Below are 12,794 nucleotides of genomic sequence, written 5' to 3' on the forward strand. Positions count from 1 at the left end.
ATAAATCAAGCAGGGTGCTCTTACTTACATTAACTCGAAAGCCCGAGCATATCCCAAAGTCGGCCAGGCAGTCAAACACTATTTTCAGATGCCTATGGGGATGTTCTAAAAAAAGCAGAAGGTCATCTGCAAAGGGGGAAACTTTGACAGGGAGGCCCCCACTTTTATACCACTGATGCTGAGATGTTGTACCAACACTCTAGATAGAGGTTCGAGGGCTATGTTAAACAGCAGTGGTGATAGGGGGCATCCCTGTCTGGTCCCCCTCCCCAGGGTAAAAGGGGAAGATAAAAAGCCTGGTTTGCTAATTCTTGCCCGCGGGGAATCATAAAGGACCCGTAGATAGGACAAACTCCCCCCTACACCCTATTTTGTCAATGACCGCACACACCCACTCCCACCGCACATTATCAAAAGCTTTTTCAGCGTCTATAGATAAAATTGCAGGGGAGGGGTGTGAGTCAGGGTGTAAATGGACTTAATCCAAGACGCTGATAACCTTTCTTAGGTTGGAGACTGCCGATCTACCCTTTACGAATCCTACCTGCTCAGGGGAAATGATGTGGGGATGCAAGGTGGCCAGGCTGTCTGCCATAATTTTGGAAATTATCTTTAAATCAATATTTATCAGCGATATGGGCCTATACCTCCCAGGGGAAGTAAGGTCTTTTCCAGGTTTGGGCAGTACTTTAATATACGCCGTATTCATGTCCTGGGAAATGGGGAATCCCTGCAGGTAGGAATCGTAGAGGGTGCAAAGGACCCGGCCCACCTCTTCAACCAATATCTTATAAAAGTCTCCTGTGTAGCCATCGGGACCCAGGGCTTTATTCGGCTTAAGGGCTTTTATCGCCTTACCAATCACCTCCAGTGAGATGTCAGCATTTAGCAGCGCCAACCAGTCACGTTCTGGGCAGATTCCAGTCTAGGTGTCCGCATATAACTGGCTGTAAAAGTCTTTCAGGATCATGTTAATCTTAGCCGGATTTGTATGAGCTGCCCCTGAAGTGTCCTTTAAAGCATGAATGTGGTGAAGGGGAAATTTGCCTTTGGCCAACCGAGCCATGAGTCATCCCGGTTTGTTGCCATACCTAAACAGGTTGGTCTCAATGTGGGATCTGGTTATATTTTCTTTTCTTTCCAACCAGCCCTCATAGTTGGCCCTTACTGTCTGCCACTGCTCCTTGTTGGTCTGGGTTGGGGAGGAGAGGAAGGCTGTATAGGCCTGTCTTAGTTTGGAACTAAGAATTTATATGCTCATTAGCTGTACGTTTTAGCCCGTGGACATAAGACATGATGCGTCCCCTGAAGACAGCCTTTGCTGTATCCCAGTAGAGCTGAGCAGATGCCATGTGTTCTGTGTTGGTTGACTGGTACTCTAGCCACCCCCCTTTTAACATGGCCTTAAAATTCTCATCTCTGGCAATCCCGTAGGGGAATTTCCATATATAGTCCGTCCCCCGGGGAATCATGTCATAAAGGTGTAGGAGAACCGGAGCGTGATCTGAAATAATTAGGTCCTCAATCCTGACTACGTCAATCCTAAGTAGAAGCGGGCGAGATGTGAAGAGGTAGTCGATCCTCGACCACGAGTTGTGTGTGAAAGAGAAATGGGTATATTCCCGAGAATCAGGATTGGCCAGTCTCCACACATGTCACCGCTACTGCCGTGGCCCACCTAGGGAGATCTTGATCCCTGTGTCTCGGGGGTGGAGCTATTGTACCGCCCGTCTTTCTGTCTTCCGTGTGGCACATAGCTGTGTTAAAATCCCCTCCTATGATTCTATTGTACCCTTGGTCTTGTAAAAGAGAGTCGGTAAGGGGAGCAAAGAATCTGGTATTTGACAGGGGACAGGGGAAGAAAGAGTGCTTCAGAGGAAGACCGTTCAGCAAGGCTGACATAGCTCAGATAGGAAAAACAGATAACTAAACCAAAGTTAACACCGGTGTGAATAGGTTCTGAGGCAGCTCCGGAGAAAGTCACAAGCACTCTTCTACAACATCGTTGCAGGCCAAGCCCGTACGGCAGGTCCTCTTTTCCCGTGGCGGAGCTGACCACACCGAGAGGCCCGGCGACACCGTAGAAGGAGGAGGGCTCCGCCCCCTAGGTTGGAGTCTCTGCGAGGGAAGATCTCCCGGGGGTCCCCGTCTGGGCGACCTGTCTGGAGAGCCAGTTAGTTCCCGATTTAGCAAGCCCTTCAGCCCTTCCGCGGCGTGCTCAAAGGTGGTATACGAGGACACAGAGCCGTCTGCATGAAAGACTCTCAGAGTAGCTGGATACATCAGGGCAAAGTGGATTTGCCACAGGAACAGGGCCGTGCAGATAGGAGAGACGAGTTTCCTCCGTCTGGAGACTTCTGTGGAAAAATCGCCAAAGTTGAGCAGCTTGTGTCCCTCCAACACCAGGTCTTCTTTCTTGTTTTTGAAGGCCCGTTATATGGCCACTTTGTCGGTAAAATCCAAATATTTTACTATGACCTGCCGTGGCCGCACTCTCGTTTGTAGGTCACAGGGTTCTCCCTCGTCCACAGTCGTCCTAGGGTCAGGCCCCAGCCTGTGCGCTCGCTCAACTTTACATGGCCTAGGGAGGTCCAGCAAGCTGGGGATGGTCTGCTCGCAAATTCGGGGCAAGTCCCGTTGGCAGATGGATTCTGGGAGGCCCACTATACGGAGATTGTTCCTCCTGGAACGATTCTCCAGGTCCTCCAGTTTGTCCCACAATCTCCTGTTATTGTTCTCTAGTGAGGTTATGCGAGCGTCTCTCCCATCCTCTGCGTCCTCAAGCCTTTGCACCCTTTCCTCCGCTATTGTAATCCTCCCGCCAAGTGCATTCACCACAGCCTGTAGTTGCGTCAGTGTTAGTAACTGCGGCAGTAATAGAGTCCTGAAGCCCAGGCACAATCCACTTGGCCACCTCTGCTGCCAACCCGCCATAATCTATGACTACGGGGTCAGTGTCCTCCTCTCTCTCTGAATAGCCCCGCTCTGACCTGTCCAGTGACTGAGCCCTGGATGAGGCAGGAGATGCCGCCATACTTACTTCGGCGCCCTCCATCTTCCTGTGTTTGCCACGTCCCTTAGACTTGTTTGTTGTGCCCCTCTTCTGCACGAAGCGGTAGATCCGTGTTCTCGGGTGTGCTGTACCCTTTTAGGGAGTGCCTGGTACGCTTGCGGGTGGTCGGAGACTCAAACTTTGGGATCACTCACCGGAGCCGAGGCAATATGCGACTTTACCTCATGGCGCCGGAACCGGAAGTCCAATGACTCATTTTATGCTGTTGATTCACTGCTGTATACAACATCAGCTGGCCTGTTTTAAAACAGTGTCTGGCAGCAGCATAAGTTTCATTGTCAATGACACCTAATTTGCTGCTAGACACAGATTTAGAACAGGCCACCTGATGTAACCTTCACAGGGTTTTCACCCAGGAGAGCTGTGGACAGTGTGTACTATGACAAAAAAGTAACAGTACAGAAGCCATTTCACAGCTACACAGCTTACACTACTGCCATCATATCTTCTATTTGTCCCTGATACCCAATCAACCTTATATAACCCTCTCTAACATGCCCCGACCTATCTCTCTCTAGCTGCTATAAATGTATGTGTTCCGTTCACTATACAGGAGCTGACTTAATTCAGGACATGCATAATGAAGGATAAAGTGTGACGTCACAGGGGGGCGGCTTGCAGCAGACTGCCCAGCGGCAGAGGATTGTGGATAACCTCTTGCACCCAGATATTTGATGTGATATAATGTACAATGTGTGGCGTTCCGAAAAATTTGGTTTGGTTCCAAATCAAACTTTTTGCAAGGTTGGGAAGGAATCTAAGTTTCTGAAGTTCAGTTCACTCATCCCTAATAAATTATCCCTAATCCCTAATAAAGAGGATGACTTGGCTTGGGGATGGATAGAGAGAAAGTCTCAGCTCATGGACGGATAGAGAGGACGACTGCTCATGGATGGATAGAGAGGACGAATCTGCTCATGGATGGATAGAGAGGACGACTCTGCTCATGGATGGATAGAGAGGACGACTCTGCTTATGGATAGAGGACGACTCTGCTCCTGGATGGATAGAGAGGACGACTCTGCTCATGGATAGAGGATGACTCTGCTCATGGACGGATAGAGGGGACGACTGCTTATTGATGGATAGAGAGGACGATTCTGCTCATGGATGGATAGAGAGGACGACTCGGCTCATGGATGGATAGAGAGGACGACTCGGCTCATGGATGGATAGAGAGGACGACTCTGCTCATGGACGGATAGAGAGGACGACTCTGCTCATGGACGGATAGAGAGGACGACTCTGCTCATGGACGGATAGAGAGGACGACTCTGCTCATGGACGGATAGAGAGGACGACTCTGCTCATGGACGGATAGAGAGGACGACTCGGCTCATGGAGTGATAGAGAGGACGGCTCTGCTCATGGGTGGATAGAGAGGACGGCTCTGCTCATGGACGGATAGAGAGGACGACTCGGCTCATGGACGGATAGAGAGGACGACTCGGCTCATGGATGGATAGAGAGGACGACTCGGCTCATGGATGGATAGAGAGGACGACTCGGCTCATGGAGTGATAGAGAGGACGACTCTGCTCATGGACGGATAGAGAGGACGACTCTGCTCATGGATAGAGGATGACTCTGCTCATGGACGGATAGAGGGGACGACTGCTTATTGATGGATAGAGAGGACGACTCTGCTCATGGATGGATAGAGAGGACGACTCGGCTCATGGATGGATAGAGAGGACGACTCGGCTCATGGACGGATAGAGAGGACGGCTCTGCTCATGGACGGATAGAGAGGACGGCTCTGCTCATGGACGGATAGAGAGGACGGCTCTGCTCATGGACGGACAGAGAGGACGGCTCTGCTCATGGACGGACAGAGAGGACGACTCTGCTCATCATCGGATAGAGAGGACGACTCTGCTCATGGAGTGATAGAGAGGACGGCTCTGCTCATGGACGGATAGAGAGGACGGCTCTGCTCATGGACGGATAGAGAGGACGGCTCTGCTCATGGACGGATAGAGAGGACGGCTCTGCTCATGGACGGATAGAGAGGACGGCTCTGCTCATGGACGGATAGAGAGGACGACTCTGCTCATGGACGGATAGAGAGGACGACTCTGCTCATGGACGGATAGAGAGGACGACTCTGCTCATGGGTGGATAGAGAGGACAGCTCTGCTCATGGGTGGATAGAGAGGACAGCTCTGCTCATGGGTGGATAGAGAGGACGACTGCTCATGGGTGGATAGAGGACGGCTCTGCTCATGGATGGATAGAGAAGACTGCTCTGCTCAAGGATTAATAGCGAGGACGACTCTGCTCATGGATGGATAGAGTGAGAGAACTATTTGGAGGTGGCAGAGTCGCCTCTGGTCCCCTTTATATATACACCACATGGTACGTAATGATTACAGAGGGGCTCAGAGAGAACTCTGGGGTCTTGATGCCCATTATGTTCCGGATTCGGCAGCTGTGGTGCCCAGGGGTTCTAGTTATATGCCGAGCTGGAGGTTGTGGTACTGGAGTGGTAGTAGCTCTCCCTGGATGCCAACAAATGCCCCTTAAAGGTTTTCCTAGTGTCCCCCCCCCCCCCCTCTGTAGCGTCACGGTGCAAAGTATGAACACACAGACTCCGCCATACAGTGACTTTTACTTAAGTGTCTTAAAGGCACAGTACAATAGCTTTCCCATGTCTGTGGCATAAACCTCCCATCCCCCCTCCCCCTAATCGTTGGCGGTAGCATACATGAAGACTTGTTTACTGATAAGGGTCGGCCAGCCGGTTTAGAGGGAGTAGTGAATGGTCGGTGGATGTCCACCATGCCCCAACCAGGCTGCAATGTCAGCAAGAAGGTGGCGGAGTCATGCCTGGGCTAGAATCATGGGCAGCAGAGCCGATGGAGGCAAGACCTATATGTCTGCTAGATCGGCGCTCCTTTCCATCTTACACTGCTCGATGATCGTTTAGCGAGGGCTGCACGGACATTGTTATAAGTATCATGGGAAGAAGTGGGAGAAGTGGAATTTAAAGGTGGAAGCAACATCGGCGCCTGTGCAGCCAAACACCGCTCACTCTTACTCCACCAAACATTTCCCACATCAAGGACATTAGAAATGGTTCTCCCCTGTGTGACTTCTCATGTGAGCGAAAAGACGAAATTTAACTGTAAAACATTTCCCACATTCTGAACAGGAATACGGCTTCTCTCCTGTGTGAATTCTCTCGTGTCTCACAAGATCCGATTTCTGTTTAAAACATTTCCCACATTCTGAACACAGAAAGGACTTCAATTCTGTGTCATTTCTTGGAGTGCCAAGTCTTAAGCTTATTCCTCTGTGCTTTCTCTCATGTGTATAAAGACTGGATTTTTGAGTAAAACGTTTCCCACATTCTGGACAAGAATACGGCTTCTCCCCTGTGTGACTTCGCTCATGTATAACAAGTAGAGATTTCCTTGAAAAACATTTCTCACATTCTGAACATGAATATGGTTTTTCTCCTGTGTGACTTCTCTCATGTCTAACAAGATCTGACTTATGTTTAAAACATTTCAAACATTCTACACATGAATACAGCTTTTCGCCTCTGTGATTCCTCTGATGTGTAACAAGATCCGATTTATGTTTAAAACACTTCCCACATTCTAAACAGGAATACGGCTTCTCGCCTGTGTGACTTTTTTCATGTTTAACAAGTACTGATCTATCTTTAAAACATTTTCCACACTCTGAACATGAATATGGCTTCTCCCCTGTGTGAATTCTTTCATGTATAACAAGATTTGATTTATGTTTAAAACCTTTCCCACATTCTAAACAAGAAAATGGCTTCTCTCCTGTGTGACTTTTCTTGTGTTTATCAAGATGCTTCTTTTGTGAAAAACATTTCTCACATTCTGAACATGAATATGGCTTTTCTTCTGTGTGAATTTTCTGATGATCACTTCGACTACCTTTACTAATAAAACATTTACCACATTCTGAACAGAAATATGGCCTCTCTCCAGTGTGTCGCCTCTCATGGATGGCAAGATCTGATTTACTTGTAAAACATTTCCTACATTCTGAACACGAAAATAACTTTTCTCCTGTAGTACTTATTCTTTCTGTACTATTTTCTGAGCTTGAATATGTCTTTGATTCTCTGTGCTTTCTCTCGTGTTTGTAAAGACTGGACTTTTGTGTAAAACATTGTCCACATTCTAAACATGAATATGGCTTCTCCCCTGTGTGACTTCGCTCATGTACAATAAGCAGATATTTCCTTGAAAAACATTTGTCACATTCTGAACACTGATATGGCTTTTCTCCTGTGTGAATTCTCTGGTGATTCCTTAGGTTGCCATTAGTACTAAAACATTTCCCACATTCTAAACAGGAATACGGCTTCTCTCCTGTGTGACTTCTCTTATGTATACCAAGATCTGATTTACTTGTAAAAGATTTTCCACATTCTGAACATGAATACGGTTTCTCCCCTGTGTGGCTTCTTTCATGTTTCTCCAGATCCGATTTAATTCTAAAACACTTCCCACATTCTGAACAAGAATATGGTTTCTGTCCTGTGTGAATCAGTCTGTGTTTTAAAAGATCTGATCTTCTTGTAAACACTTTTCCACATTCATCACACTGAAACCTTTTTCTATCAGGAGAAGGTTCCTCATGGTCAGGAGGATTATATGATACATCTGTAGTGTGACGTCCTGGATGTACAGTAAGGGGGAGGAGGGCTTCTCCTGAGGAGTGCTGCTCTGCAACTTCAGCTTCTTCCTTATAATTCAGCCATAACATGAAGGTTTTCTCAGGGTTCTTGGTAGGATTTTCTGTTAATGTAAAAAAGAATTTGGTAACATCTTTCCAAACCACAAAGTACAAAATAACCGGGAACATTTCTATTTTGCTGGAAACAAATGAGATCAGTATCGCTCTACATACATTCATAATATATTTATATACATACACACACACACACACACATATATATATATATATATATATATATATATATATATATATATATATACACATACACATTCTTTCACTTCCACTAGTGACCACTGAGTGGCAGCAGCGTCAGGTGCAGAGTACAGCGACATCAGTATCAGCACCGGGGGATCAGCAGCCATTGTGCGGCCTCCATACCTGGTATAGCAGCTGCCGGCATCTCCTCCTCCTTCACCTCACTCATACACCGGGGATCGCCCCTCATCCTCTCTTCTTCTGCTTCATCCTCCACTTTAATATTAGTCACCTGATCTCCCCCCTGATGGGACATATAGAACAATTCAGTACAATCCAGCAGACAGGAGGGAAAATCTAACACATCAACATAAGAAACCAGCAACATGTATCTATCAGCCTCATCACATCTATGAGTGCAGGAGCAACAACCACCAGCACCGGGGGGCGCTATAGAGATATAGTGCTATAGCATCAGCCTCATCTACCTGCTGATTGTCTGCTGGGACATTTCCCTCTGGACAGTCCTGGGAATACAGAGGACAGGGACACCTCTCTGGTGGATTCCTGTCACTGCCTCCATCTGTAGGGAACACACAGGGAGACAATCCATTATACACTGCTACATGTCATCAGGAGGAGGATGGGAGGAGGAGGAGGAGGATGGGAGTGAGGAGGATGGGGGGAGGAGGAGGAGAGTGATGGGAGGAGGAGGAGGAGGGGGATGGGAGGAGGAAGAGGATGATGGGAGGAGGAGGAGGATGGGAGGAGGAGGATGGGAGGAGGAGGAGGAGCAGAGGAGGAGGATGGGGGGAGGAGGAGGATCTAGGTGGATGGATATTCCGATCTCAACTAAAAGAGTTATACAACAGAAGGAAAATGAGGTGTCTCGTCTCCCCTGCCTGACTTTGGGATGTGTGCGGGTTCTGGCAGCCATAACCAATATGCCAGACAGAAGTGAAAGGAGCGGATCCAGAACTCCCAAAAATAATGTGAAAATATCCAAACTTTTACTTTATTTTCATCAAAAATGATGAAAGCCGGCTAGGGGTAACGGGGCGTAACGGGACGTATCAGACTCCGCCACGTCTATAGCTACACAAGTAAAGAAGACTTCATCTGGTCTACAGATTTTTATGTCTGTTATATTGTTAGAAGTATCGGGTGGCCGTTATATTGTTAGGAGTATCAGGTGGCCGTTATATTGTTAGGAATATCGGGTGACCGTTATATTGGTAGGAGTATCGGGTGAACGTTATATTGGTAGGAGTATCGTGTGGCCGTTATATCGTTAGGAGTATCGGGTGGCCGTTATATCGTATCGGGTGGCCATTATACTGTTATTAGTATGGGGTGATATTTGTACTGTCACTTTCTTCTCTTTCCCATCACTATATCGCTGTATCTCCTATAACATTATACTCGCTCCCGGGTCGGGGGGCGCTCTCACTTTCCTCTACGCAGGCCCAGGTATTCAGCTGAACTCGCCCACTGAGCGGCTTGTATGGTGCAGATTACTAGCGTGGAGAAGAGCGCTCCCTGTGGCGCCTGTTTCTGAGGGAGCAATGAGGTGACCAGACCGCGGTATGAGCTGGGGGGGGGGGGGGGGGGACTGGAGAACATGTAAGATTCCTGCCAACAAACCGGGTACAGGATGCGTCAATTTAAATATTTTTGAAAAAACAATTATTTAGTAACCTTGTCTCCTTCTCCTGATCTGCTGCTCTTTTCCTTCCACTGTTGACAGCCTGTTGTCTAGGTCACCGACCACCACTCCGCTATAAAAGCAGTGGTCTGGCTGGTGTATATATAGATATTTTACACTATATCTCTATACATCTACATTGTAGCTACATACTCACCAGCCAGACTACTGATTTTAGAGCAGAGTGGTGGTCGGTAACCTAGACAACAGGCTGTTATCAGTGGGAGGAAAAGAGCAGCAGATCAGGAGACGAGGTTACTAAATGATTGTATATGCAAATATATTTTACTTTGAGTCCTACAAGTATAACGTGATTACACTGAGATGGGAATATCCTGTAATATACACGCCTTACACTGCCAGAAATCCGTCTCCTCCTCTTCTTCTTCATCTTCATCTTTAACCTCAACCTTAATATAAATCAGATCTTCTCCCTAGAGAGAAAAAAAAGGTAGAATGATGTTGGGTTCAATCACTTAATGATCCTATAATATTGTGAAGCCGTTGGCACCATCTACCTGCTGACTGAGACATTTCCCTCCCACCACCGGGGGGCGCTATAGAGATATAGTGCTATAGCATCAGCCTCATCTACCTGCTGATTGTCTGCTGGGACATTTCCCTCTGGACAGTCCTGGGAATACAGAGGACGGGGACACCTCTCTGGTGGATTCCTGTCACTGCCTCCATCTGTAGGGAACACACAGGGAGACAATCCATTATACACTGCTACATGTCATTAGGAGGAGGAGGATGGGAGAAAGAGGATGGGAGAAGGATGGGAGGAGGAGGAGGAGGATGGGAGGAGGAGGAGGAGGAGGATGGGAGGAGGAGGAGGAGGAGGAGGATGATCTAGAGGCCCCTCCCCCCTGCTCTCTAGCATCAGGAAGGTCTCCTCTTACCTTGTGCTGTGAGGCCGGGCGGCTGATCCTCCATCATGAGCGGCTGCTCCCCCCGGTACAGATCCTTGTGTCCTTCTACATACTCCCACTCCTCCATGGAGAAATAGACGGCCACATCCTGACACCTTATAGGAACCTGACACACACAATGATCACACAGTCATCCCCCCCAGCCTACTGCCTCCTGGATTACTCTATCATCTCCCAGCATTCCCCAGTGTCACCTCTCCAGTCAGCAGCTCAGTCATCCTGTGGGTGAGTTCTAGGATCTTCTGCTCATGTATCAGTGATGGAGGCTCCGTGATGGGGCCCCGGGCCCTGCTCCGCCCTCCTGACTCCTGGGGGAAGGCCACACCCTCCCCCCATGTCTTCTTCACTATGGTATAATCCTGGGGATGGAGAGACACTGATCAGTATATACACTGTATAGCCGGCCATACACTGATATGGACGGGACCATATGACTAATGTGTATAGGGGGCTATACTGTTGGGGAGACAAGAATGGAACATGGTAAATCTTAAAGTAGAAGAAACCTTCGATATGTCAGAGACAAGTGAAATGTGTTTGAGTGTTTGTACTCTGACCAATCAGTAGCTGGTGCGTGGACCTCTCCCGGCTCTGTGTCTATGGTATGAGAGGGGCCCCATACACTTCTATTATGCAGCTGCCTCCTCATGAGACATAAACCACTGTGCAGGACTTCTCTTGGTTGCTTGTGGTGTGACAAACCCCGACCGATCAACCCTTGTGACAGGGACTCTTTAAAAAGCCTCAAGCTTTAAAAAAAAAACCTCCAGGGTTGAAAGGTCACTGTGTATGTTTCCATACTGGAATAAAGCAGTTTATTTTATCTGATCTTGTTGTGCTGGCCTTGCTTTGATCGTCTTGCTGTGCTGGCTTTGTTGCGTTGATCTTGCTGTGCTGGCCTTGTTGCCTTGATCTTGCTGTGCTGGCCTTGTTGCCTTGATCTTGTTGTGGTGGCCTTGTTGCCTTGATCTTGCTGTGGTGGCCTTGTTGCCTTGATCTTGTTGTGGTGGCCTTGTTGCCTTGATCTTGCTGTGGTGGCCTTGTTGCCTTGATCTTGCTGTGGTGGCCTTGTTGCCTTGATCTTGCTGTGGTGGCCTTGTTGCCTTGATCTTGCTGTGCTGGCCTTGTTGCCTTGATCTTGCTGTGTCGGCCTTGCTGTGCCAGACTTCTTGCGTTGATCTTGCTGTGCCCGCCTTGATGTGCTAGTCTTGCTGCGTTGATCTTACTGTGCCAGTCTTGCTGTGATGGCCTTGCTGCGCTGTTACTTTACTCTCTGCTGGCTTCTGGTACTGTGATGTCTTTATTTTGTTGTCCTGTATTTTCATAGTGGTGTCCAGAAAGGTTCTCTCAGTAAAGAGTAGCTGAGTGAGATGGATGGTGGGATTGAACTGAATGAAATGTTCATGAAATATTTTTAGTTCTCGCAGATTAGAATGTCGCCCATATAGCAATATAAACCGCGGCTTCATGGACCAGGAGGACAGGAAATGATTTGTGAGCATATTCTGGGGCCGCTTTGCTTCCTGTAGCGGCTCCGCCCCATTGTAAGTATTTTCTCTCACCGAATAAAAAGTAATTGTAAGGGAGGATGAGTTTTGTAAGCTCCATGACAGACTGGAGTAGATGGATGAAGCTCTGTGCCTCGGACAGACCTGCAAGAAGTCCCAAAGATATGCACAAGCCCCCCCCCCCCCCTTATTAAAAATTTTTGCAACTTCAAGTTTGCACCCAGCTTGCCATGTGATCGAAGAGGGGGCGGGGAATGGGCGTGGCACTGCTTGCAGGGAGGCATGTTCTATCCTGCACTGTATGGACCAGACTTTTATCAGGGCAATGAAACCTTCACCCTCCTCATCAAAGTCCTAACTCCATAACTCACAGCCCCACTGGTTTATCTTCCCCCAACTTATTGATGTTTCTGCTTTCTATCACTTGTCTATTGCCTCTCTATTCCTGTGTACTGCCCCCCATCACTTTTCTATGTTACCTCTCTATTCCTGTGTCCTGCCCCCATCACTTGTCTATGTTACCTCTCTATTCTGGTGTCCTGCCCTCATCACTTGTCTATGTTACCTCTCTATTCCTGTGTCCTGCCCATCACTTGTCTATGTTACCTCTCTATTCCTGTGTCCTGCCCCCATCACTTGTCTGTTACCTCTCTATT

The 12,794-nt window shown here is 48.0% G+C and overlaps 3 protein-coding genes across 3 annotated transcripts in view; 1 reads left to right on the plus strand and 2 right to left on the minus strand.

Annotated features, from left to right (window-relative positions):
- LOC138797150 (oocyte zinc finger protein XlCOF22-like) overlaps positions 1-12,794 on the plus strand; it is a 483,239-nt gene that overhangs the window by 388,974 nt on the left and 81,471 nt on the right. The window lies entirely within an intron of this gene.
- The window catches only part of LOC138797182 (oocyte zinc finger protein XlCOF7.1-like), a 179,739-nt gene that overhangs the window by 128,295 nt on the left and 38,650 nt on the right, over positions 1-12,794 (minus strand). The gene's annotated exons all lie outside the window — the stretch shown is intronic.
- Positions 5,699-8,297, minus strand: LOC138797155 (zinc finger protein 84-like). The gene is made up of 2 exons (XM_069976976.1): positions 8,177-8,297; positions 5,699-7,857 (listed from the first exon to the last, which is right to left on the minus strand). Exons 1-2 carry the CDS (start codon positions 8,241-8,243, stop codon positions 6,143-6,145), a joined length of 1,782 nt encoding a protein of 593 aa, XP_069833077.1. The 5' UTR covers positions 8,244-8,297; the 3' UTR covers positions 5,699-6,142.

This window comes from Dendropsophus ebraccatus, chromosome 7 (genome assembly GCF_027789765.1).
Source record: "Dendropsophus ebraccatus isolate aDenEbr1 chromosome 7, aDenEbr1.pat, whole genome shotgun sequence".
Lineage (NCBI taxonomy): Eukaryota > Metazoa > Chordata > Amphibia > Anura > Hylidae > Dendropsophus > Dendropsophus ebraccatus.

Coding starts and splice junctions, on each gene's coding strand:
- LOC138797155 (XM_069976976.1), bottom strand. CDS start 8,243: ATGAGGGGCGATCCCCGGTGTATGAGTGAGGTGAAGGAGGAGGAGATG. Junction 7,858..8,176: donor GCCGGCAGCTGCTATACCAG/GTATGGAGGCCG, acceptor TTACATTAACAG/AAAATCCTACCAAGAACCCT.